The 24,176-nt window shown below is 46.0% G+C and overlaps 1 protein-coding gene across 1 annotated transcript in view; it reads right to left on the reverse strand.

Annotated features, from left to right (window-relative positions):
• The window catches only part of VPS37B (VPS37B subunit of ESCRT-I), a 32,539-nt gene extending 8,568 nt beyond the window's left edge, over positions 1-23,971 (reverse strand). Inside the window, exons 1-3 of the mRNA XM_053279900.1 lie at positions 23,692-23,971; positions 4,785-4,956; positions 2,951-3,033 (exon numbers count right to left, since the gene is read on the reverse strand). Coding sequence (XP_053135875.1) covers positions 2,951-3,033; positions 4,785-4,956; positions 23,692-23,796 — 360 coding nt within the window. The 5' untranslated portion in view covers positions 23,797-23,971. The remainder of the gene's footprint in view (positions 1-2,950; positions 3,034-4,784; positions 4,957-23,691) is intronic.
• Between the last annotated feature and the right edge of the window lie 205 nt (positions 23,972-24,176).

Consider the following 24,176-nt stretch of genomic DNA (forward strand, 5'->3'; position numbering starts at 1 on the left):
AATGGCTGGGTTATCACACTGCAGCCACCTCTTATTTCTGTGTCTGAGGCCCTCAAGTCTTTCCCTCCCCCACATCTCTTGGGATCGGCAGATCAAAGAAACCCAGAGTGGCTGTGGCTGGCAGCATGACCACTCAACGTGCAGGCCCGAGGAGGAGGAGGAGGAGGAAGAAAGCACGCCCACCCGCCCACCCAGAGAGAGAAGGGGTCTCAGGAGCTTTCTAGCTCGTTCCTGATGAGGAGGCCACCGTAGGTATGGCTACTAAGAGGTTGGTTGGTTTATTCTCCAGACTCTCTCTTTCTCAAAGGTTAAAAAATAAGAAATCTGCGTGCATCAATCCTGTCCATGTGTGAGAGAGAGTGTTCTGTGCGCACACTGCCTTGAGACTGCCGCCCAGAGCAAAACGCTTTCCACTCACTGATGATAAAAATTCTGTCTACACTGACTGGCAGCAGCTCTCCAAGGCAGGAGTCTTTCCCAGCTCTACTCAGAGATGCTGCCAGGCACTGAAGCGGGGGCCTTCTGCATGCCAAGCAGATGCTCTGCCAGTCAGCTACGGCCCCCTCCCCTAAGGCAGGGGTTCACAATCTGTCACAATAAATGGTAGCTGGGGATGATGGGAGTTGTAGTTCAGCAGCACTGGGAGAACCACAGGCTGGGAACCCCTGCCGTAAGGGGAATCGCTCACAGCAGACAGGGCTCATAGGTAGCCACCCACCCAAATGAAAACCAGGGTGAACCTTGTTTAGCAAAGAGGACATACATGCTCACTACCGCAATACACGCTCACTACCAGCTTTCCTTGCATGTAATCCTCCTTTGTCGGAGGAGAACTGGTCTGGTGGTAGCAAGCATGACTTGTCCCCCTAGCTAAGCAGGGTCCACCCTGGTTGCATATGAATGGGAGACTTGATGTGTGAGCACTGGAAGAGATTCTCTTCAGAGGATGAAACTGGTCTGGGAAGAGCATCGAGGTCCCAAGTTCCCTCCCTGGCAGCATCTCCAAGATAGGGCTGAGAGAGACTCCTGCCTGCAACCTCAGAGAAGGCGCTGCCAGTCGGTGAAGACAATACTGAGCTAGATAGACCAGTGGTCTGACTCAGTATATGGCAGCTTCTTATGTTCCTAATTCCTCCTCCCTGATGCAGGACGCTGTCCATGGGGAACTATGGAATATTCCAGCTCTATCTACTATCACTGGCAGAGGCTTGGGCCGAGATCACTCTTCCATCACCCAAGATCCTTCGACTGGGTCAGGACTGAACCCAGGAGCCAACACATGCCAAAGACGTTGCTCCACCACTGCGGGCCTTGGAATGTGGGGCTGGTTGGAGACACTGACAGGCCATGTCCTCAGCGCTTCCCAAGTAGGCATCTGAGTCACGTGATATGACTCAGAATCGCTCCTGTGCCTCTCACCAGCAGGGCTCCGACGGTGCTTCCCTGTCTGCTGGAGACAGGAATGTGCCATGACGTCATTTTCCAAACAGCCAGCCAAGCCATTCATTAGACTACAGGCGATGTCAAGTAGGGGAGTGTTAGGGGAGTGTTAGCCACCCATTCCAAAGGAGTCCGTGAAGGCTCTTTAGGCGGCTCATCTTGGCAAGTGGATGCCTAGGAAATTACTTTAGCGCCTCAAGGACCGGGAGGAAAAGAGTCCAGGCACGCTCTATGCAGCTCCTTCCACTCCAAGCTGGAATCACACAGGTAGGACGACCATTGTGCGGGTGTAGGCTTGAAGATAAGTGATTCCCCTGAAGGAGCACTAGAGGAAGGATGCTGGTGGGGAGTAACCCTTAATTAAAGGGGAGGAAACATTTTGGAAGGGGCTTTAGCAGAGATTGTGTCTCCTAAACTGTAGCTCACCCGAGATAAGGGTGACCTGCAAGTCTAAAAATGACTGTTTATGCTGTGTGGTTTATTCTGCTGTGAGGTCTGCCCACACACATACTTCTATTCCTCCCTCATCTTTCTCTCTCTGCAGGGGATTTCCTTCCCTACTGAAGTCACTACTGGTTTTAATGGATGTCAAAAGGGTCTGGGGAAATCATAGCCAAAACAAAGACTACAATTTCAAGGTTTGGGGGCTCATGGTTTAGAAAAGGCCTAGGATTGAAGAGGGCGAGGAAATAAGCTTCTCCCCCCCTGCCATTCTCTTTCAGATGTGAATCTTCAGATGGTGTCAAGATGCCTGCAACCCTTGCCGGTAGGTGTCCCTGCCCTGCCTCCAGCACTTGAGAACTTCTGGAGGACACCTTGCTTTGAAGGCCACCCTATGAGGAGAGGACACTGGCCTTCACAAGCAGAAGAGCCTTTTCCACAGCAGCCCCAACTCTGCAGGATTTCCAAAAGAGAACCATTTGGCCCTCTCCCAGCTTACTTTGAGAACCAGCAAAAACCCAGATGGGGCAGGGGGGAGGATGGGGCCCAAAAAGCAGGAAGTTATCACCTGTCATGGCCATGGCCACTGGATTCTGGGGAAACCCCGTCACAAGGAGAGACTGGTGTACTTCCTCGCCACGGCTCAAGGAATCCTGCGGCACCACAGCATAGTGGGAAAGCATCTGCTTTGCATGCAGAAGGTCCCAGGTTCAAAGCCTGGCAGCATCTCCAGGTAAAGCTGGGAATGACTTCTGCTACTGCCAGCCAGTGTAAACAACACTAAGCATACGTATGCCTTTGTGGAAGTGTTCTGCTGTTTTTACTAAACCCAGGGAATATGCCCATAAAGCAAATAAAGCCAAACAAATACGGCAGTGGCCTATATTCAGCAGACAGGCACAAGCAAGTCAATCAGGTGTCTGTGGGAGGATAAAGCTGGCTGAACTTCTCTAGAGACCCTTGCTTTCGCAGGAGTGCCTGGCTGTCCAAGATAGCAGGGAGGCCACCCGAAAGAGTGTCCCTCGAGGACACACAGGCAGCGCAAACTTGGATCAACCTTTCCACTGACCTCCGTGTCTTCTTCAATCTTCGCCCCTTCCGTCTGAAGCAGCGCTAGCAAGGTTTCCAGGGAAGCATTGCTGGATTGTCTGTCTGCAGATGGAATAAAAACAAGAGGCACCTTCAATCAAAGCCAAGGTATTAAATGCAGGATGCTTCAGGCGGCCACACAAGAGTAATTTTACAGTCCTACTGACAACACTCGCTCACTCTACTACTGCAATGCCCACAAAGTCAAGCAGACTGTGGTGCTGGAGCGGCACAAGAAGGCAGGCTGCCCTTTGGAGTTCCAGGGTGCTCTTGAGAAGCTGGAAACTGGAACCAAGCTCTGATGATGATGATGATTGCTGCACAGATGCTGAGGTGGGGCTACGAAACACAGGACTCTTAAGCATTCCTTAGCATTTCTGTAGTGCTTGTGTGTGTTTAAAATGCTTCACATGTATTACTGTCAAGGTTCCCTCTAAAGTGTACGCACTCACTTTTTTTTTTTTAATGTCCGCTAAGTTAATTTTAGATCCTGCTTAGGTTTAATCAGGAAGGTCCCATTCTGAATGCACGTGTGCACACACTGCCTTGATACTACCACCCAAAACAAAATTCATTATGCACACAGATGGAAAAGAATGAGAGAGAAGAACACTGATTACCGTATTGTCATCCTTACAGTACGGTAATACATGCAAGTACCCATATTTATCCAAACTGAAGATGCTGAATTTAAGACAACCCCCTTAAAAAGTAGAGATTAAATATAGGTGATACTTGCATTTACTCAAAAGGAACAGGACTCTGAATTTAAGACAACCTCCTGATTTCTAATATCAGAAAGCCTGGAAAAACCTAGTCTTGGATTCAGGTAAATACAGCATTGGATACCTCCCCTGCAATATGTGATGGGACAGAGGAGGAGAGGCTTGCTTCGGGACTTAGGAACATAGGAAGCTGCCTGATATGGAGTCAGGCCCTTCGTCCATCGAGCTCAGTACTGGCTGCTCTGACCGGCAGCGGCTTCCCTGAGGTTTCAGGCAGGAGTCTTTCCCAGCCCTACCTGGCAATACTGCCAAGGACTGAACCTGGGACTCTCTGCATGCGAAAAGGATGCTCTACCACTAAGCTGTGGCCCCACACGCTGACGCAACATGAGCTCATGCCAGAGGCAAGATCTGAACGGGGGGAATTCGTGATCTGCAGCTCAGTCTCTCATTATAAACCTACTGAGAAAAGTCTGGTGATCTCTAAGGTCAGGGACAGCCGCTCACGGGTCAGGTTTGCTCTCATCACTGAATCTGTTTCTTCAACGCATACAAGGCCTATTTTCTCCGCATCTGGCTCACTAGAATAGCACACGCTTGGTGAGTTTTTACTTAAACTTTAGGAAGGAGGAGGGGTTGTATCAGTTTGAGTCAATCGCACTAAAACCTGCATACATCAATAGTTCTAAAGAAAAAATGAACCTTTGTTTTTAAGGCAGTGCACAGAAGTGCTGCAGGCTGGAAACTATTAAAAGAGGTCTTCTCTTCTAAGTAAGCAAGGGGAATACTTCTACAATGTCTGCCAGTTGAATTTTTATAAATATGTATTTTAAAGGCCCCCCACCCCCAGTTAACTGAGAGATCCTGTTTAGTAGCTCATGCTGCTTTGAAACTCATTAATCTAACCACCAATTAAATGCTGCCGCCCCCTTGGTACTGAGATTTTCAGGCAGCATCCTGCAATCATTTACAACAGCTAAGAATCCAGAATGCATGCCACAGAGAGCTCATCTGGAGGTCCAATTCTGCCGGATACTTCTGAGAGGGAGACACAATCAAGGGAAGGCTTTGTCACCAGAGAGGCATTACCTAGCTTGGTTTTCTTCATCTGATATGCTTCGAAGATAACTTGCAGCTCCTGGTACTTCTGCGTCAGTGCAGCCTTCAGGGCATCCAACTTTGGCTGGTATAAAAGGTTGCCTTCAGCCAGGCTACGGTTGCTGGCAAGGGTCATGTCCTTGGTAAGCTGAACATTTTGGGCCTGCAAAAGATAAATTCAGAGAGTCCATCAATGCAGAAGCTGGTGCACTTTCAAAATGTCCATCTAGGAGTTACTGCCACCGCTGCTTGGGAATCGCATCACAGGGTCATCCAGTGGCCATGGTTTGGGCTTGAGAGATTTGGGGCCAAAACCCCCAGTGTGGCCTTTAAGTTTTAATTTTTAAAGCCCTGAACGGCTTGGGACTAGGCTACCCGACAGAGTGCCTTGCCCCATATGTCCCTAGCTAGCCCACGAGATCTTTTTCAGAGACCCTGGTCCAAGTAACCTTGCTAAATGAGGCAAGGCTACTAGGGAGAGGGCCTTTTGGGTGGTGGCACCTCTTTTAGAGAATAGCCTCTTAAATGAGGCTATTTACTGCATCATCACTTTGTTCTTTTAGCCACCAGTTGAAGACCTTCCTGTACACCAAGGCCTTTTTTTTAAGTTTTAAAAATGTTTTTATGTTTTATTGTAATCTTGTTTTGTGTTTTAACTGCATGCTTTTACTTTGTGAGTGCCCAGAGAACAATGTTATGGGGCAGCCAGCAAACAAGCAAGCAAACAAACAAACAATAAAGTTTATTTGTTAGCTGCCCCATAACAAATTGCTCTCTGGGCAGCTTACAACACAACATTAAAACACGAGGAGATAGAAATAATTAGAGAAAGAAGAAATAGGGAGGAGAGCTGGTCTTGGAGTAGCAAGCAAGAACAGTTCCCTTTCTAAGCAGGGTCTGCCCTGGTTTGCATTTGAATGGGAGACTAGGAATGTGAGCACTGTAAGGTATTTTCCTTTGGGGATGGGGCCGCTCTGGGAAGAGCATCTAGGCTCCAAGCTCCCTCCCTGGCATCTCCAAGACTGGGCTGAGAGAGACTCCTGCCCACACATTTGGAGAAGCTGCTGCCAGTCTGAAGACAACAGTGAACTAGAGGGACCAATGATTTAACTCAGTATAAGGCAGCAACCTATGTTCCTATTTCAATAGGAACTGAGGCCTCTACATGCAACATGCCCCAGAGGCAACTCTACTGTGAGACAAAGAGAGGCAGAGCAGGTTTGGTACGCCATTAAGGGCACCAAAGTGAGAGACAAGACAGATCTCGACTTACAGGCCCCAATCCTCTGGGAAGTTCTCCTGAGCAAGCCCCACTGAAAGGAAAGAGAGCTGCACAAGAACAGAGTTACCACTCCTCCTGGCTAGGCTTGTGCTGGAAAGTTTTCCAGTGTCTCATGCTAATTAGTGGGGAGGGGGAGAGAGGGGGAGGCCTGAACACGCCCTCATCCAGCTGGCCAGAAACATCCATTCCTGTAGATGAATCTACCATAATCAGGAGGTAAAAAAAGAGGGAAAGAAGAGAGACAGCGAAAGTGACATGCCTCCAGCAGCGACACACACAAGACCTTACCATGAGATTTCTAGACCCAAAGGGGACATTGTAGGATCTGAACTCCGTTATTCAACAGCAAGATACAAAGATCCACTAATAGGATGGCGAGAACAAGGCTCCGCTTCCTCGATTCACAAACCCGATGAAGAGAAGCCTTTATTGCATTCAGGGGTCAGCATGGATGTGCCCTGGTCAACTCTAGGACTAATGTCACACGGGAGAGGGTGCACAAGGGGAGATCTTCACCAACGCCCCTTTCCTCTGCAGCTGTGGGCCTCACAAAAATCTGACCCTGAGAGTAACCCTCAGGGACCTATTTTCAGGAGGCAGAAGTAGCTGCAGAGTAAAGGTATGGCTAGGGGAAATCTGTACAAGTTGTAGCTGGGGATAATGGGAGTTGTAGTTCAGCAAAATCTGGACAACCACAGGTGAGCCAGCATGATGTAGTGGCTAGAGTGCTGGACTAGGACCGGGGAGACCCAAGTTCAAATCCCCATTCAGCCACAAAACTAGCTGAGTGACTCTGGGCCAGTCACGTCTCTCTCAGCCTAACCTACTTCACAGGGTTGTTGTGAGGAGAGACCTAAGTATGTAGTACACCACTCTGAGCTGGGGAAGAGCGGGATATAAAATGTAAAGAAAATTAATAATCTACACACACACACCCCGACGGAAAACATTCTTCTGTCAACTTGATGTTAGTCTGAACGTCAGCCAAAAGGCCTCTGAACTTTTCCTTCATACGATCATATTCATATCTATTATAGGGACATGTATCCCACCTCAGCACAAATGGGTCTCACAAATACACTATCTTTTTGCAAATCACTAAAGACAGCAGCAATTTCAGGCCAGTGATTCCCAACTTCTGGTCTTCCAGATCTTGCTGAACTACAACTCCCATCATCCCCAGCTACAACTTGTAGTTCAGCAACATCTGGACAACCACAGGTTGGGAACCGCTGCTTTAGGCTACGTGATCGGCTTTTAATGCCTCCTAATTCGATATGCTCCATCATCTATTTTATATGGCATTACTTTCCCAGGCCTATTCTAGATTTTAAAAAATTTATACAAAATCAAGTCACACTTTCCAGTGACCAAAGATATAATCATTATCCATGGTTCTAGCAACAGTGGTTTCGCGTATCTGTGGTGCGGTCCTAGAGACCTGGCTTCTATATCCGTGGGTGCAAAAATAGGCAATTTTTTGCTTATCTATGGTTTCAGAGCCACCAGAAATGACATCCGGAGTCATTTCTGATCTGGAGGCAATGTTGAGCCATCTTGTGCTCTCCCCCACTCCACCTGTGGGTTTGGTGGGTTTTTTTTTTTTTTTTTTGGCTAAAATTGGAGGAATTGGGGATTTGGGGGAACACTGCTAGAGAGCAAAGTAGAGTGCTTTATTTCTCATATTTAGGCCTCCCCCCAGTGTGTGTGTGTATCCGTGCAGGAACCTAACTCCCAGATTTCCATAGGGGTACGGATTCATTATTTGTGGTTTCCTTATTCATGTCTATAGGTGAGAGCAGAACCTCCACAAATAACGAGGGCCACCTGTATATGTAAATATTTCTGCTGCAAGCAATAAGTCTCTCTGTTTATCCAGCTGGCAACATGCATTACATAGCCAATATAGGACAACTTCCTATGCTATAAATTAATGAAGCCATAGTACTCCTGAAAACAGCTTCAATGTAATGGAGAAGCAGTAACTGAAGCATACTAGGTTTCTCCAAGGTGACATTGCACCCGCTTTGGCAGTGGTAAAAAGGAGATACCAGAAGACTCCTTACTTTGGACGATACTGCCCATGCAGTGCAAATGTCACAGCAGATGTAGGTTATACATTACTGTATTTATCTGAATCCAAGACTAGGCTGTTTTCCAAGTTATTTGATGTTGGGGGGGTCATTGTAAATTCAGGGTCCTCTCCCTTTGGGGTAAAAAGCATAAACTTTTAACCCATATTTTTAAAGGCGCTCATCTTAAATTCAGCATCTTCTATTTGGGTAAATATAGTATATTGTAGTTTTTATCGTTATTTGCAAGATGCTTTAATTTTGCCTCTTTTAAAAGGACATGCCAGGCAGAGGAGACCAAGTATATATTTTATTTCTTTTGTCAGCTTATCGACTAGATATTACATAGAGTGTAAGCAAGTTTTGCTTAGTTGTTATGAGAATTTGACAACAAATACTGAGAAATCTGTCATTTGATTGCATTAATATATCAAGAAGCATCTGGAGTGTTATCTGTTGTATGTATGGTATGCTATTATCCGTATTTACCTGAATATAAAACCCTGAATTTAAGACAACCCCCTTAAAAACAGAGGTTAAATACAAGTTATATCTGTATTGACTTGAAAGGAAAAATGTCAATCTTTATTTACTGTATTTATTTGAAAGGAAGAATGTAAGACGATCCCATAATTTACAATGTCAAAGAACTTGGTGGGGCGGGGAAGAGAACAAGTCTTGGATTCAGGTAAATACAATATTTGTCATTGTGTATTTGGATCTGTATTGGTCAGTGACCGAAATAAAGTACAGTATATATTACTGTACTATTATTGGATAATATTCTGACATTCTGAGTACCCAGAATGTTGGGGGCAATATGCTAAATCATTGTAAACCGCTTAGAGAGCTCCAGCTATAGAGCGGTATATAAATGTAAGTGCTATTGCTATTGCTATTGCTAATATTACTGTGCATCCAATCTACCAACACTGGCACACTACCAGAATAATCATTTATCAAAGATAGTGTCGTGCCTGGGATGAGGGGTTGCACATTTTAAATTAAGACGGATACAGATGGGGGTGTGGGGGTAGAACCCCACAGAAAAGGTGATGCATTCAGTACTATGCAAAGCTCCAGTAAGTTAATGAGTTATGTTAGCAAGAGGGAGGGAATATCACCACATCTTTTTTATTTCTAGATTCTGTGATTTTATTATGGGAGCTGAAAGAAGCCAGACTTAAGATGGAGGTTGGGGCTGTCTCATTCACGAGTCTTTCGTACCTAAAGCAGATGAAGCAACTCGTACCAGTTCATACACATTACGTAACTTGTAGGGTGTGGCTGTAGCTGGAACTTCACATTACAAGGGAGGCGGGGATGCCATAAAAATAGCAGCCTGATGTCAATCCTGCCCTCTCCAACAACTCATCGTTCCAATGCCATCATACTAGAGTATATATTTCCTTGATCCATAAGATTAGGTGTTGCCTGCAGGAAAATAAATCTATTTCCTGCTTTTTCTTTATATCCCAAAGTGGCTTATCACGTATTAAAATACTGACAACATTACAAGGCTTTTGTCAACCCTGGCACAGTAAAACTCCCAACGCTGTAAAAGCACTTTTTATGCTAAAAGTGCTTTCAGTCTCTCTCTCTTGGAGCCTAACCTTCAATTCAGCTGAAGGAAACTTGCTTGTTCACTGACTCATCTCTAACGTCCAAGGTCCAATGCTCTACTGCTATCAGAGTCAAGTTGCTAGATTTATGGTATAAAGCCCTATGCACAGAAAATAAAGTTAAGAACAAGTACTGTACAAAAAGTACTCTATAAGCAGCAGAAACTCTGGGCATTCCGCACACAGATGAAAAAATTTAGAGAGAACCCTGATAGGAGGCATTATTTGATAACATTCAGAGCACTCTTTACAAGTGGTACTTGTAAAAGCCACTTTCAACAAATGACGCATAGCTGCCCATAACAAAATAGGGGGCACAGGAGCAGCAGGGTAGAGGCTACACACCAGACACCAGGTTATGGTTTCTGAAGGATTCTTCACCCATTTCCTCCGTTCAAGGGTTTGATTCAAATTACTTTGGCACTTTCGTTTCTTTGCTTTTAAGTTTTGCATATTCTAAAAACCACAAACTGGAGCACCTTTGAGTAAATAAGGACTTAAAAGAGTTGAAGAAACTCAGAGTTATTGACCATGACTAATATCTCTAACCAATTTTGTGGGTTTTGAGGGTTATATGCATGCTTCAAGGATTAGAGGAAACTGAAGTCAATATTTTGTAGTTCAATGTTGTTTTGAGCTGTAGTTAGAAGTACTACGAGACCGTAGGAAGAAACTTTACTCTGTCAAGGCATCATATGGTACATGAAAAAAATCAGGAGTATAGCCCAAATCCATATTTATTGAAAGGCGATTCAAAACATAACCATATTTAACATGTTCAGTAGGGAGTTTCTTTGTATTAATCCAGGAGTTCTGAAACTTGGGTCCCCAGATGTTGCTGGACTACAATTCCCATCATCCCCAGCCCCAATAGCCAAGTTTCAGAACCCCTGGATTGAGGAAAAAGATACGGTGTCAAGTTACAGGATTTCAATTTCATTTCATTTTTGCTTTTAAGAGGGGCAAGGTCTTCTGATCTATATTAAAGAACCTCACCTGCATCACAACTACGTGAAAGCTGACAGAATGGTTAGACTGTTTAGAACATCCATTGTAAACAAAAGGACTGCAAATCAACCCCTGAAATAGTTTCATAAACAAATCTCCTTTGAATCTTTTCCAGACAGAATGATGAACTCTTTTCTCATTCATGGCCTCATTAATGTTTATTCTGGAGCACGGATAATATTTATGTAACATCCACATCGCGGCTCAGAGAGAGCAAGATTAAGCATGACAAGAAGAGCCACCGAAAATCAAGACAAATGGCGAACTAACTACAGGGCAGGCCACATGCTCCAATTAAAGGAGCAATTCAAATTGCAGGGATGGATGCACACAAGCACACCTTTACGTCAAGGAAGCAAGCCCAGAACAACCCAAAGAAGTAAACTGCTACCGTAGTACCATAGCCATCACAGAGTTCCTTAAATGCACTGGAAACAGAGCAAACAAATCTGAGGACTGGCAACTCTTCAGAGCAGTTGCACTTCAGAAAGCAAGTCTTCGAAGTACCATTTTATTTACGTCATTAGAAGTGAGAGATGGGGAGTGCAATGCACAACCCAATGAGCACAGCTTTCCAAGTGAAATTCTGGACTTCCACTGCACACACAGCATGTGTCATTTTGGCTCAGATCCTGGGTTGAATGGATTGCTGAACCGCCACCAGCCCACTCTGAAATCATTATACACCCATGGTATACAATAGTACAGGGCGTAGCAAATCCCAGGTGCCAGGGAGTCAGGGCGCCTAGAAATGTAAGCATGGTGCCTAGACTAGAATATTCAGAGGCAGAGTTATTTAATACATCATATTTATTTCTCCCAGGCAGTCCTGCTTCTGTTCTTGTAAAGGGGTTTTTAAAAAGGCCATGGAGCCTTCCACACTGCACAATATCCATCACTACGTCTGGTAATTTTGTCAAGTGTCCACCAAAGAAAATTTGTCAAGGCCTGTAGTAAGTCATCTCTCTTCTTCCAAAGAGCTCAGTGCTCCCCCTTTTTACCTCCCAACAACCCTGTGAAGCAGGTTGGACCACGAGTGACTGGTCCAAAAACATCCAGGAAGGGTTGTGAGTCAGGGATGTGAACTCTGGTTTCCCTGGTCTGAGCCCAACACAGTTAACGCTGATGTAAGGTAGTCTTTGTAACGCTCTGGCTAAACCAATGACTAATATGAGAAACGTGGTTGACTCCCTTCTGGCTTCTACTTGCAAATGTCCCAACTGCTGAGTGTAAGAAGAGACAAAATGCCAGATCTGATGGGGATATTGCCACCGCCCTATTCATTATGCATGCTCCCTTGTTTGCCCTCTGGCTTGATTCAGAACTCCAGGTATTTGGTTATAAAGCAAAGAAATCCCAAATGGATAAAGACAGCTAACGTTTTTTGGCTTTCCTGCTGAACACCAGAGGTATTCAAAGGCTCAATTTGGTTTTTAAATCAAATTTGCCAGGATAGCAGGCTGAGCATTATTTTAGAGCAGGAGGAGAGCCTGGCTATTTTCACTGTAGATTATGGTTAAATATCAACCCTATTAAGAGCTTGCAGCCGCCATATGGAGTCCTGAAAACCTTCTCTTCTTTGCAACACAAAAAGCGAGTGTATGTCTGCAGAAGGGGAGTGGGGAAAGTGGAGGGCGGCGGAAGCCTTGAGGGAGAAATGATGTGTGTGAAGTAAGAGTTTTCCTACCACAAAGCTACCAGATTGACTATATAACCGTGATTCATGTCCAGGTTTTGCCAAACGGAGTGGTGGGAAACAATGCGAGCCCCACAGGGAACCACGAAGGGTAGAGCTACAAAATACTTTCTGAAATGCGATCGCTGCATGAGACTAATCCCAATTGCTCACCACAATCTGGCAAATCCCGTTATAATTATAAGCTTGCTTTGGCAGATGCTACTGCAAGGAATCCTGTCAACATTTCCATTAGAATATGAAATATATATATATATTTATATTTATGGGGGGGGGATTCACAAATGTTCTTTTGACTAGTAGAGCTGTTTAACAATAGTCTTGGCTTTAATTTCAGATGCCCTCCACTTCTGCCCCAATACTAGAGTTGCACTTTTAGTTCTTACGCTTGCAAGAACAGCAAGCAAAAAAATAAATGAATTAGAAAGAAGCAGGATGTAAGCCCAGGAAATATGAATCATTCTGCTGGGGAAGCCGAGTCATTCTGATATAGGGTCTTCTTTGTAAGAACACATTGACCTCTCTTCGCTTACTTCGTAGGCAGGCAGAGCACAACTGGATGTGTGCCTTTACCATGAAAGTGAATGAGCAGGTCTGATCCAGAACACATTTCAGAGGAGACTAGCAAGAGGCACTAGGCATTGACCATTTAAATTCCAGACACCACACACACAAGCTTGCCCGAGTAGGGAAGCCAATCTCTGTGCTCCTCAACCATCAGAATTACAGCAGGGAAGAAGAAGGGGCAGGCATTTTCTTTTGTGGAGCTGAGGTTATGGAAACCAATCCTAAGGGAACCCCATCTGGCTCCATCTTTAGGAACATAGGAAGCTGCCCTATACCACATCAGACCCTTGGTCTGTCTCGCACTGTCCACCATTGACCCAAAAACCAAATCAATCACATGGTCTGCCTCATGTGTGGGACCAGAAATCAACTGAGACAAGCCCATGGTCACCATGGAGGACACGAAGTCCTGAGCTGTACCAGACGAGGCGGTCTCATGTTAAAGTCCCCCAAGACTAACAGCTGTGGGGTCCTCAATGCCACATGTGAGACCACCTCAAGCACCTCAGGCAGAGAGACTGTTAGACAGCGGGGTGGGTGGTATACCAGCATACCAAATAAGTAATAAGCAATTAAAACTTAACTTTCTTTTTTAATTATAACTTTCAGAGTGGTAGCCAAGTAAAACCTGTTGCCCCTTCAAAAAGAGAGTATTGTGAAATCTAAAACACCAACAAATTTCATGTCTATTCAAAGCTGTGGCCTAAGCTTTGGTGAACTACAGCTTACTTTGTCAGATACATTTGATGGTGCTGGAACACTCCTTTCTTGGCTTTGTTCTTTAATACACAAACTTGGCCCAGCCTCCTCCCAGATCTCAAATCATTTCCTCCTTTTGTCATTCCACTCAGTAAAGCAGGGCAACAACGGTGTGGCTATTTTTATTTGCATGACGGAACCACCAATTCCCAAGAGACAGAAGTGGGAAATACTTCCTGCTTTAAGGATGAAGCTGGGAAGTAAAAACCTAGTTTTATTTCTCCAGATAGCAGGTGTACATGGCTGCAGGGGTCTTTGACTGATAATTTGCAGCAGCAGCATTATTATTTAATAATGATAATTTGCAGCAGCACACTTTACCTTTACTCAGGAGTAGTAACAGCCTGAATGTAAGCCAGTGACTGGAGTAACCTGTTTAATAAATGTAATATTTAAATGTGTGCACACCTTAAGTGGTGCAGCAGGGAAATGCTTGACTAACAAGCAGAAGATTGACGGTTCAAATCCCTGCTGGTACTATACCGGGCAGCAGCAATATAGGAAGATGCTGAAAGGCATCATCTCACACTGAATGGGAGAGGGCAATGGCAAACCCCTCCTGTATTCTATCAAAGAAAACCACAGGGCTCTGTGGGCGCCAGGAGTCGAAATCAACTTGACAGCACACTTTACCTTACATTATATATAGATCTCTGTGGGGTACCTGAGCTGAAGATCTGCAAAAGAAGGGGTACATTTGTTTTAAAGCGGGGGGCCTTATTTACCAGTTGTGCAGAAGAGGGAATTTCAGCAGGTGCGGCTTATGGGAGGAAAGCTGGTCTTGTAGTAGCAAGCACGGAACTGTCCTCTTTGGGTCAGTCCTGGTTTGCATTTGAATGGAAGACTACATGTGAGCCCTGTCAGATATTCCCCTTAGGAAATGACGCTGCTCTCCAAGTTCCCTCCCTGAAATCTCCAGATAGGGCTAAGAGAGACTCCTACCTGTAACCTTGGAGAAGCTTCTGCCAGTCCGGGTAGACCATACTGAGCTAGATGGAACAATGCTCTGACTCAGTAGAAGGCAACTTCCTATGTTCTTTGTCTCACCCTCTTTGTGGCAAACCGCATCTAACAGATTTCCTCTTCTGTGTAACTATTAAAGGTATAGTTTCCACATCTCAAGACAAAAAAGGAGGAAGATGAATATGTATGGTTAAACTGGAGCTGCTAAGCTTGGGATGAGATTAACGAGAAAAATATATTGCTTTTCAAATAAAGAAAGTTCACAATACATGCTGTGTTCTCTAATTTTTTTCATCTGTGTGCAGAATGAGTTTTGTTCTGGGTGGTAGTATCAAGGCAGTGTGCGCACGCATGCATGTGGAGTGAGGCCTTCCTGATTCAGCCCGAGTGGGATCTGAACTTAGTGGACATCAAAAACCTTGTGTGCACGTGAACATGTGCATGCCTTAGAGGGATCACTGAATACACTTTACTGCATCTAATTCTTCCAATAAAATAGAACTGCACCTTCCACCACACATCAAGCAAAATTCTGTCTGCTCCCACTGCCAAAGGCTCCGACTAGGGGCCACATTTTTGGCATACCAGGTCCCACTTTGCAGGTTGTGGTTAAAGACGCATAGTGCTCTTAAAAGGTTGATGGCCACTGTGTCAGAAGACTCAGCAAAATTGCCAGAAGACAATGTGCAATTCTCTGCGGTGCTGTTATTCAATGGCCAAGTCCTTTTGTTTTGTCTGTAAACACAATGCACCCTAGTTTTCCTCTCTCCTTCCCTCGCCAACCAAGACTTTTGAACCATCTATACAGTACAGAAATGACCGCTGCTTATGGAGCTACCAAGAAAAGCCCCTGCTAGGTAACACCTCAGATGATATGTTTTAAGTTAAAAGGCTGTTTCAAACAATACTTCCATCAGACCCAACCTTTTTAAAAGATAGATAATGGAAAATCTTCCATAAGTGTTTTAAAACTCACAGCACTGAACAGAAGTATGGTTGGAAGTTGCTTCACGATGCCGCAGAAAAACCAAATAAGTTTAAAACACTGTTCTTGCCAAAGAACGACTGCCAAATTATGTTCCGAGACTCAATTATTCGCCTCGAGGAATGAAGAGTGCATCATAAAACCCAGCTGCAAATTACTGACAAACCACTCAGCAAAATACTGAATGCCAAGTTCAAAGCAATGCTCAGCACACTGGGACGGACCAGTGCTAAAAATCCAGGATTCAGACATCATAAATGAAGTGGTATTGTTATCCAAACCTGATGGAAGAATGGGTACTTATGCCAAGTGCAATAGTGATTTGCTCTTATGCAACAGGTCACTTACATCCAATGTAAAAGCCTGCTACACTGCATTTGCGATAAGAGATTATCTTGCACAAGGAGGAAGTACATTAATTGATACAGAATATTTCCACCTGTTTAGCCAAGTTCTTCTTTGGAGTTCTAGCTACGGAGGAGGCAGCCTACACCCACTTTGAAGCGCTCGCTAATAACTGAGCCGGCGTTTTAGACTAAAGACCCTCCTCTGTCCTGGGTCTGTGTTTGCCACTTCTAACAAGCACACGTGCATGACCACCCCACTCCAGGAACCCAGAGAGGCACCTTAAACAAGAGATGTGTTGCAGCAGAAGCTGTTGTGGGGAGGAGAGCTGGTCTTGGTGTCCCCTTTGCTAAGCAGGGCCCACCCTAGTTTGCATTTGAATGGGAGGCTACAGGTGTGAGCACTGTTAAGATATTCCCCTTAGGGCATGGGGGTCACACCTGCCTGCTTGCATGCAGAAGGTTCCAAGTTCCCTCCCTGGCATCTCCAGAGAGGGCTGGGAGAGACTCCTGCCTGCCACCTTGGAGAAGCTGCTGCCAGTCTGGGTAGACAGGTCTGACTTGGAAACCCAGGAAGCTGCCTTCTACCATGACTAGACCGCACTTCATCAGATGCAGAGAGAGAATGTGGAGACAACTGAGCATATCACCTGCCTCTGAGTATAGTACACACCGCCAACTGAGGGTAACACCGATAAAGCGGATTCTACAAGAACAAATGCCACAATAGATTGGATAGCTTCTTAAGGGTCCCAGAGCATGGTCTAAAGGCACACGGTAGAGCCACCTTGCTGAAGCTAAGCAGGTCTTGGTGAGGTCAGTGCCTGGATGGGAGACCCATGTATGATACCTCTGGGGATGGGGCTGTAAGCTCAGTGCAAGTGCATGCAGAAGAGCCCAGGTTCAAGCCCTGGTATCTCCAGGTAGGGCTGGGAAAGACTACTGGCCTGGAACCTTGGAGGAGCTGCTGCCAGTCTGGGTAGACAATAACAGAGCTAGATAGTCCAATGGTTTGACTCAATATAAGGCAGCTCCTCTGTAACATGCCACAGGGCTCTATCTCCCAATTGTCACTTCCCTTCCCATTCACCTTAGGCAGAGGTGTGATGGTGCAAAGCTAAGCCAATGCAATATTCTCCTAGCCTACCCCAAAGGACCTAATTAATTAATACATACATACATAACGCCCTTCCAAAAGGCTCAGGGCGGTTTACATTAAAACACCATTAAAATCAGTTAATAATTTTAAAAAAAACATAAAGCATAAAACAACGATTAACAATTAAAAACATCGTAAAACAGCAATTAAATAATCAGAACAATTTCAAAACAAGTTTTAAAAAGCTGAGAAAGCCTGGTTGAAGTGATGTGTTTTTAGGTATTTTTTAAAAATTGCCAGAGATGGGGAGGCTCGTATCCCAGCAGGGAGCGCATTCCACAATCTCGGGGCAGCAGCCGAGAAGGCCTGTCTCTGTGTAGCCACCAAACGAGTTGGCGGCAACTGGAGACGGACCTCCTCGAGTGCCCTCAATGGGCGGTGGGGCTCATAATGAAGAAGGCGCTCTCTTAAATACCCAGGGCCTAAGCCGTTTAGGGCTTTGTAAGTTATAACTAGCACTTTGTATTTTGCTCGGAAACCTACTGGCAGCCAGTGTAGCTCCATCAGCAGAGGAGTAATGTGGTCTCTCCGAGATGACCCAGAGACCAACCTGGCCTCTGGATTCTAGGACATCCCAGCAGAGCACGTTGGCAGGACAACTCTCTGGGCGGTTGACAAGGGCCCCGAGGGCCCTCAAAACCACCTTCATGTGGGGGTGGCAGAGCAACACTCTCAGGGTCAACTCAGGGCAACGAGTGCTCACGGAGGGCAGTTTGCCAAGGGCCCGTGGGAACGAGCCCTGCTTGGGGCAACAAGACAGTATCGTTATGCCAGGGTGATAGAACAGAAGCTTACATTTGCTAGACAGAAGCTTTTCCTAATTGACTCCACAAAAGAGAGAGGAAAACCAGCCTGTACTTAGAGACATGTTTAATTAGTAGCCTTAAAACCTAATTTCATGTTGGCGAACGAGGACATGACCACATTCATAGCGGGCTTGGTGAACAGTGCTAAGAAGCCAAGGAATGTGGACATCTATTAGCTTGTTTTTTCTTCGCCTTTTCTCATTTTGAAAGCAGTTGCAGGGACACAAAAGGCCATCTATGAAAGCCCTATCAAGTTCAGCAACCTTGGATTTTTTTTCCCCAGGGAGTCAAGACGTGCCTTGATTTCACATACAACACAACAAATATTTATATACTGCTTTTCAACAAGAGTTCCCAAAGCAGTTTACCTAGAAAATAAATAAATAAAATGGTTCCCTCTCCCCAAAGGGTTCATAATCTCAAAAAGAAACACAAGATAGACACCAGCAACAGCAGCCGCTGCAGGGATGCTGTGCTGGGGATGGACAGGGCTAGTTGCTCTCCCCCCCACCTTGCCAAACAAAGAATCACCACCACTGTACCCTCTAAGGCGTGTGAAAGCTCACATGGTTTTGGATGTCCGTTCAGTTAATTTTAGATCCCGCTCAGATTTAATTAGGAAGGTCCTACTCTGATTATGTGTGTGCACACACTGCCTTGATACTGCCGCCCAGAATAAAACTCATTCTGCACACAGAAAAAAATTAGAAATACCACTGATCACCACTTTAAAAAGATGCCTCTTTGTTCAGTTAGCAGGGAACAACCATGACAGACCATTTTAGTTGCTTTGTGTTGTGAACGCTACAGTTCTGTACCATTACCAATCATTGATTTTGGTATTTTCTCAGTGCTTGAAACACAAGAAGGAGGTACATTTCATCAACCTACCTTCAGTTCAGTGAAATGATATTAAACCTTAACAGCAATTGTTTTAGGAGTGGTATTAAAAGCATTTCAAAATCAAGTAGATTTTCAATAAAATCAATTTTCTAGGATTACTTAATTTTTAAATATTTCCTTCCAATTTATTTCAGGATGCAATTCTAAGGAGTTCTCTTGCCAACTGAAGAAAGGTCTGAGAGGAACAAAGTAGGATTTTACCTAAAAAAGAAGGGTGGGAGGAATAATTTGGTAACAAAACGCCTTATAATTTGACACCTCTTTGCAAAGTTTTGAATTCCATTTTCACCAGTATAGCCTGAGAAACAGATCACACATTAAGTACAAACTACAGATTGTATTTCACATCACTTGGTGAGAAGCCACACAGCCCACAAATGCTCCCAAGAATATCTCTGCAAACACTTGCTAAGCAACAGAGGCACAAATACTAATTAGGTTCATTCAGCACATGCACAAAAGAATAAAATGTTCAGTTACATCCTTCTAATGTTATAAAAGACAACAGCACAAGCGATGTATTTTGGTTAGATTCATACACACTTTAGAGCAGCAGATCAAAAGAGTTGTAACTTCTCTCAACATAAAGTAGTATTTTGGAGAAACTAGTTCTGAACATTGTCTCTTGCAGAAGTTAACATCAATGGTTATAAGGGCAAAAGCAGTAACTGGTTAAAGGTAAAGTGTGCCATCGAGTCAATGTCGACTCCTGGCAACCACAGAGCCCTGTGGTTGTCTCGGTAGAATACAGGAGGGGTTTACCATTGCCATCTCCCACGCAGGATGAGATGATGCCTTTCAGCACCTTCCTATATCACAGCAGCCTGATATAGGTATTTCCCATAATCTGGGAAACATACCAGTGGGGATTTGAACTAGCAACCTCTGGCTTGCTAATCAAGTCATTTCCCCACTGAGCCATTAGATGGCTACTAGTAATGGGTTAAGGGAAGTAATATTCCTTTAGCATTTCTGGTGAATGAGCACCTTTAGTCACAGAAAGCCTCTCTCTCAGTAGTCACAAGGACTAGTGAAACACCATTTGTACCAGGACTGTCAAAAAGAAGTATGTTCAGCCTACCACCAGACAGCAGTGCAACCTAATGCAATGGATCCTGATTTTCCATTTGATCACACTTAATTTTTGCCATCCTTAAATGAGATTGATTTTAAAAGACCCGGTGTGCGAGTGTGTGAACTCATAATGCAATTAGAGCCACAAGCCCCAGAGAGTAGGGAGTCAGCTGAAATTGAATGAATGAATGAATAAATAAACTTCAACAGAACTCTGTAGGCCTTGCTTATGAGAAGACATGCATAGGGTTCAGGGTGCAAGTAGCTTTTTACAGAGCTAGCTATTTAAAATAAAGTTTTATTGAAGAAAACTTTAAATCAGGGCCTGTCAAACTGGGACCCCCCAGGGGGTCCCAGATAACTTAAAAAGGGGGTCTCAAACAAATCAGCAGGGAGCTGTCAGGAGGGCAGGGGCCTTACCCAACATGTCCAAGGTATGGAGACGGTCAGGGATTAAGGGAGGCAGATGAAGCCAACCGCTACATGGTTCTGCTCACAAAGCCAAGGGCGGGCACAGAAATGGCACTTCTTTGGCTGACGACCAGAGAACAGTTCCCTCTTGGGAGGCACTCACCAGAATTCATCTGGTGAGTGGCTAAAGTTGTGCCATTGCTGTGGCTTCTCTTGGCTTTGTGAGCGACAGAGGCAGTCAGGTGGTTCTCCACCCGTCTCCCTGTCCACTTCCTCGTGCCTTGGAGAAATGGAAGCAGCTCTTGGCGTTAGGTTTGAGAGCCCGTCCACAGACTGTACATGCTTCTAGGAGTGTTTTGCGTGTTGACAGCAAAGAGGATGAGAACACACACAAACTTTTCACTACTTCCTGTGAGTCTGGCAGACACAGGAACATTTATTTTGAGAAGAAAAGCAGGCGGCACCTTTGGAGCAAGTGGCATAAGCAGCCACCCAACGGCAAGGGCAAAGCCTCCATAAGGCACTGGTACACGTCCCCAGCCTTCTTTAAGAGTTAGATTTGTTTTGTCCCAGCTCAGTCACCTACTAGGCACACAGACACCTGCTTATTTTAAAAAGGCACAAAAAGGTAGGCCTTGCTCTCGACCAATTTGCTAGTTCATTTTTGCATGACTTGAGAACTGTGAACACATCTTCCTTTCATTCCCCTGCAAAGTTTCCCTATAGCCTTGAAAACAAGGGGAGTATTATCAGAACGCTTGATACAATCTTAGCTGCAGCGAGGATTTTCTATAGCTTAGCACAATGATCTTCTGAGTTTTCAGACCAGCAGCCCAGGCATTACCCATGCAGAGGGGCTGGCTTTGGGGTTTTGTACTGGTTGGTTACCAAGGAGTGATGGGGGGCAGGGGGGAGACATTCTCCCTTCCTTTATGAATTCCAGACAAACAAAAGACCACAGAGAAAAGCAGCAGAGATTTCTAAGGATTCAGAGGCCCTTTTATTTGACCAGTTGCTACACTGACAAGTTCCCACAAACCAAATGATTCAGGAGGATGGCGCAGGGTGGGGGGAGCAACGTTGTCACCTGCTCTTATAAGCCTCAGAAGTGTGCAAAAAACTGGGAAGAAGGTGGTAGAAGAAGAGAAGGTGAGAAGTCACAAGTTTGAAAGGCGCAGATGTGGCTAATTAGCATGACATTTTATTAAACTGGAGAAGGGAGACAGACAAGGAACAGCATCAAAAACTGTTTCTTCTCATTGCTTTTGCAGCTGGGTAAAATCTGAATAATTTTACAGAAATTTGCATTTGCAGCACAGGAGCATGAAGAAAGGAAGGCAACTAAAGTTGCTGATCCCTGAACAGTAACTCTCTTTTCAGCTCCTTGGAGATGAAAAATGAATCTCCAGGGAGTTGAAAAGGGAGTTACTGTTCAGGGAACAACAGAGAGATTCTCCTATGTTATAAATACAAAGAGCACAAAGAAACCTCCATAAAATTATTATGGACTGCTTAAGAAATCTACTCGAAAAACAGTGAGTAGATACACCTTGTGGTGTTTGGAAAATGGAAGGGGAAGAGAGGAGAAGCAATACATATGATGCTGAAAGGAACAATGAACACAAGCTCCCCCCATGGGGTAGTTACACCAGCTGTCCATCCTTTTGAGAAAGTGCCCCTTAGGCCAAACACATTTCAGCTCCAAAGACACACAGCAAGTGCCACCTTGGTTTCAGAACCAATCTGGTTCTACAGGACAAGACACACACACCCTGGGTAGTTCTCATTTCTGAAGTTTAAATGAGGGTACCACAGACCCAAACAGAGAAGGAAGAAGAAGAAAATGATATCACGTGCCTTGGCCATGAAGGGTTGTTAAATTGAGTGAAACCTAAATGTGGCGACGGGTGGGAAAGGGGGTAGACACACACACTCTCATAACCCATGTATTCTCATGTGCTCAGATGATTGCGTGGGAAGCCTCTCCCCACTCTTTCACCCCCTTGCCTCCTCTCACAATGGCACCTGGCTCTAAACAGACAGATCCACACACACCCACTCCAAGCTGGCGTGGGATCTCAACCGTCATTCTACACCACCCACCACTGCTTTCTCACTAGCAGGACAGCTGCAAGACCCAATTCCAATTGGGTGTGTGAGGACATGTGAACAACCTTCCTTAACGATTAAAGGGTCATTTTGCACCTTAACTACTAGAAAACCACCGTCCTTAATATCTCAGTAAAGGTAAAGTGTGCCATGGAGTCAATGCTGACTCCTGGCGCCCACAGAGGCCTGTGGTTTTCTTTGGTAGAATACAGGAAGGGTTTACCATTGCCATCTCCCGCGCAGCATGAAATGATGCCTTTCAGCACCTTCCTATATTGCTGCTGCCCGATATAGATGTTTCACCAGTGTGGATTCGAACCAGCAACCTCTGGCTTAATAATCAAGTTATTCCCCCACTGCACCTTTAGGTGGCTAATATCTATGGGGGGTTGCAGAAAAGCTCAAAGCAAGTCTAGCTAAGAAAGATTTAAAACAACAACAACAACAATGGATCCAGGATACCCAGAGTTTTCAGCAGCCCAGAAAGGTGAACCTCCCAGTCCTTAGGGCTGCCTGGGTCCAATGGGGCAGTGGGCTTTTTCCTTTTAGGGGGAGATTGTGAGAAGAAAAGCAGTGGGGTAAGGCTAAGAAGAAGGGCTTGCAGCTTAAACTGGGAGTTACAGGAGTCGGACCTGACCTGCGCTCAAGCCAAACCCTGATCCCGAAGCTGCGGCATCTCAGCCACACGGAAGGAGAACAACAAGCGTCTCCGAACTGACTTCCAGGATTAGGAAAACGGCCCACTCAAAACCCGCTTGGGAGCCGCGAAAGGCTGGCGAGGCTGCAGCCCTTTACCCGGGAACAAGCCCCACCGAACTCAACGGGGCTGGATTCCGCGCAGAAAACTGCTCGGTCGCCGCCGCGGGACAGTCCAGTCCCAGGGAGTTCCGCGGGGCGGGCGGCGCAAGCCCCGCTGGACCCCCCCGGGCGGCGGCGTGGGGATGGGTTTTCTGCTCCCGTGCAAACTCGCCCAGGCTTATGGCACCCAGGGGAGGGCGGCTCAGCCTAAGGCGGCTCAGGGCTACATGCGAGTAAATGCTAACATAGGAATGAGCAATGGGGGGGAGGCTCCCCTAAGTGCCAGTTTCCAGGGCAACCGGGCTGCAACCCTCCCCCCGGCGACACCCCCCGTCCTCACCTCCTCCATCTCTCCGGCCATGCGCTGGAGCTGCTCCTCGTCTTCCAGCAGCTCGTTCAGCTGGTGGAGGCTGAGGCCCTCCAGCCGCCTCGCGTCCACCGCCATGGCGGGGGTGGTGGTGGGGGGAAGGCGAGAGAAGGAGCCCGACGACACCCGCCGCAGCGGCAGCAGCCTCCTCTCAGCTCCGCTCCGCCGGCTCGACTGGAGCGGGCTGCTGCTCCGGCGGAGGCTGTTCCCGCCCCTCCCTCCGCCCTCAGCGCCCCGCCGGAAGTGCCGCGGCCGCTCTTCTAGCCTCCCTCCCTCCGCTGCTGCCACTCTCGTCACCAAGCAGGTGAGGGGAGGAGTCGCTCGCTGCCGCTGCTCTCGGCCCCGCCCCCCCCGGCGCGCCTCAGCAGCGGCCCCTACTGGAGGAGCGGCGGAAGGGACAGGGAGGAGGAGAAAAAGGCGGGAAGCTGTGGCGTGCGCGCGCGCGCGCTCTCCCCCTC

Source organism: Hemicordylus capensis, chromosome 15, assembly GCF_027244095.1.
Source record: "Hemicordylus capensis ecotype Gifberg chromosome 15, rHemCap1.1.pri, whole genome shotgun sequence".
Classification (NCBI taxonomy): Eukaryota; Metazoa; Chordata; class Lepidosauria; order Squamata; family Cordylidae; genus Hemicordylus; species Hemicordylus capensis.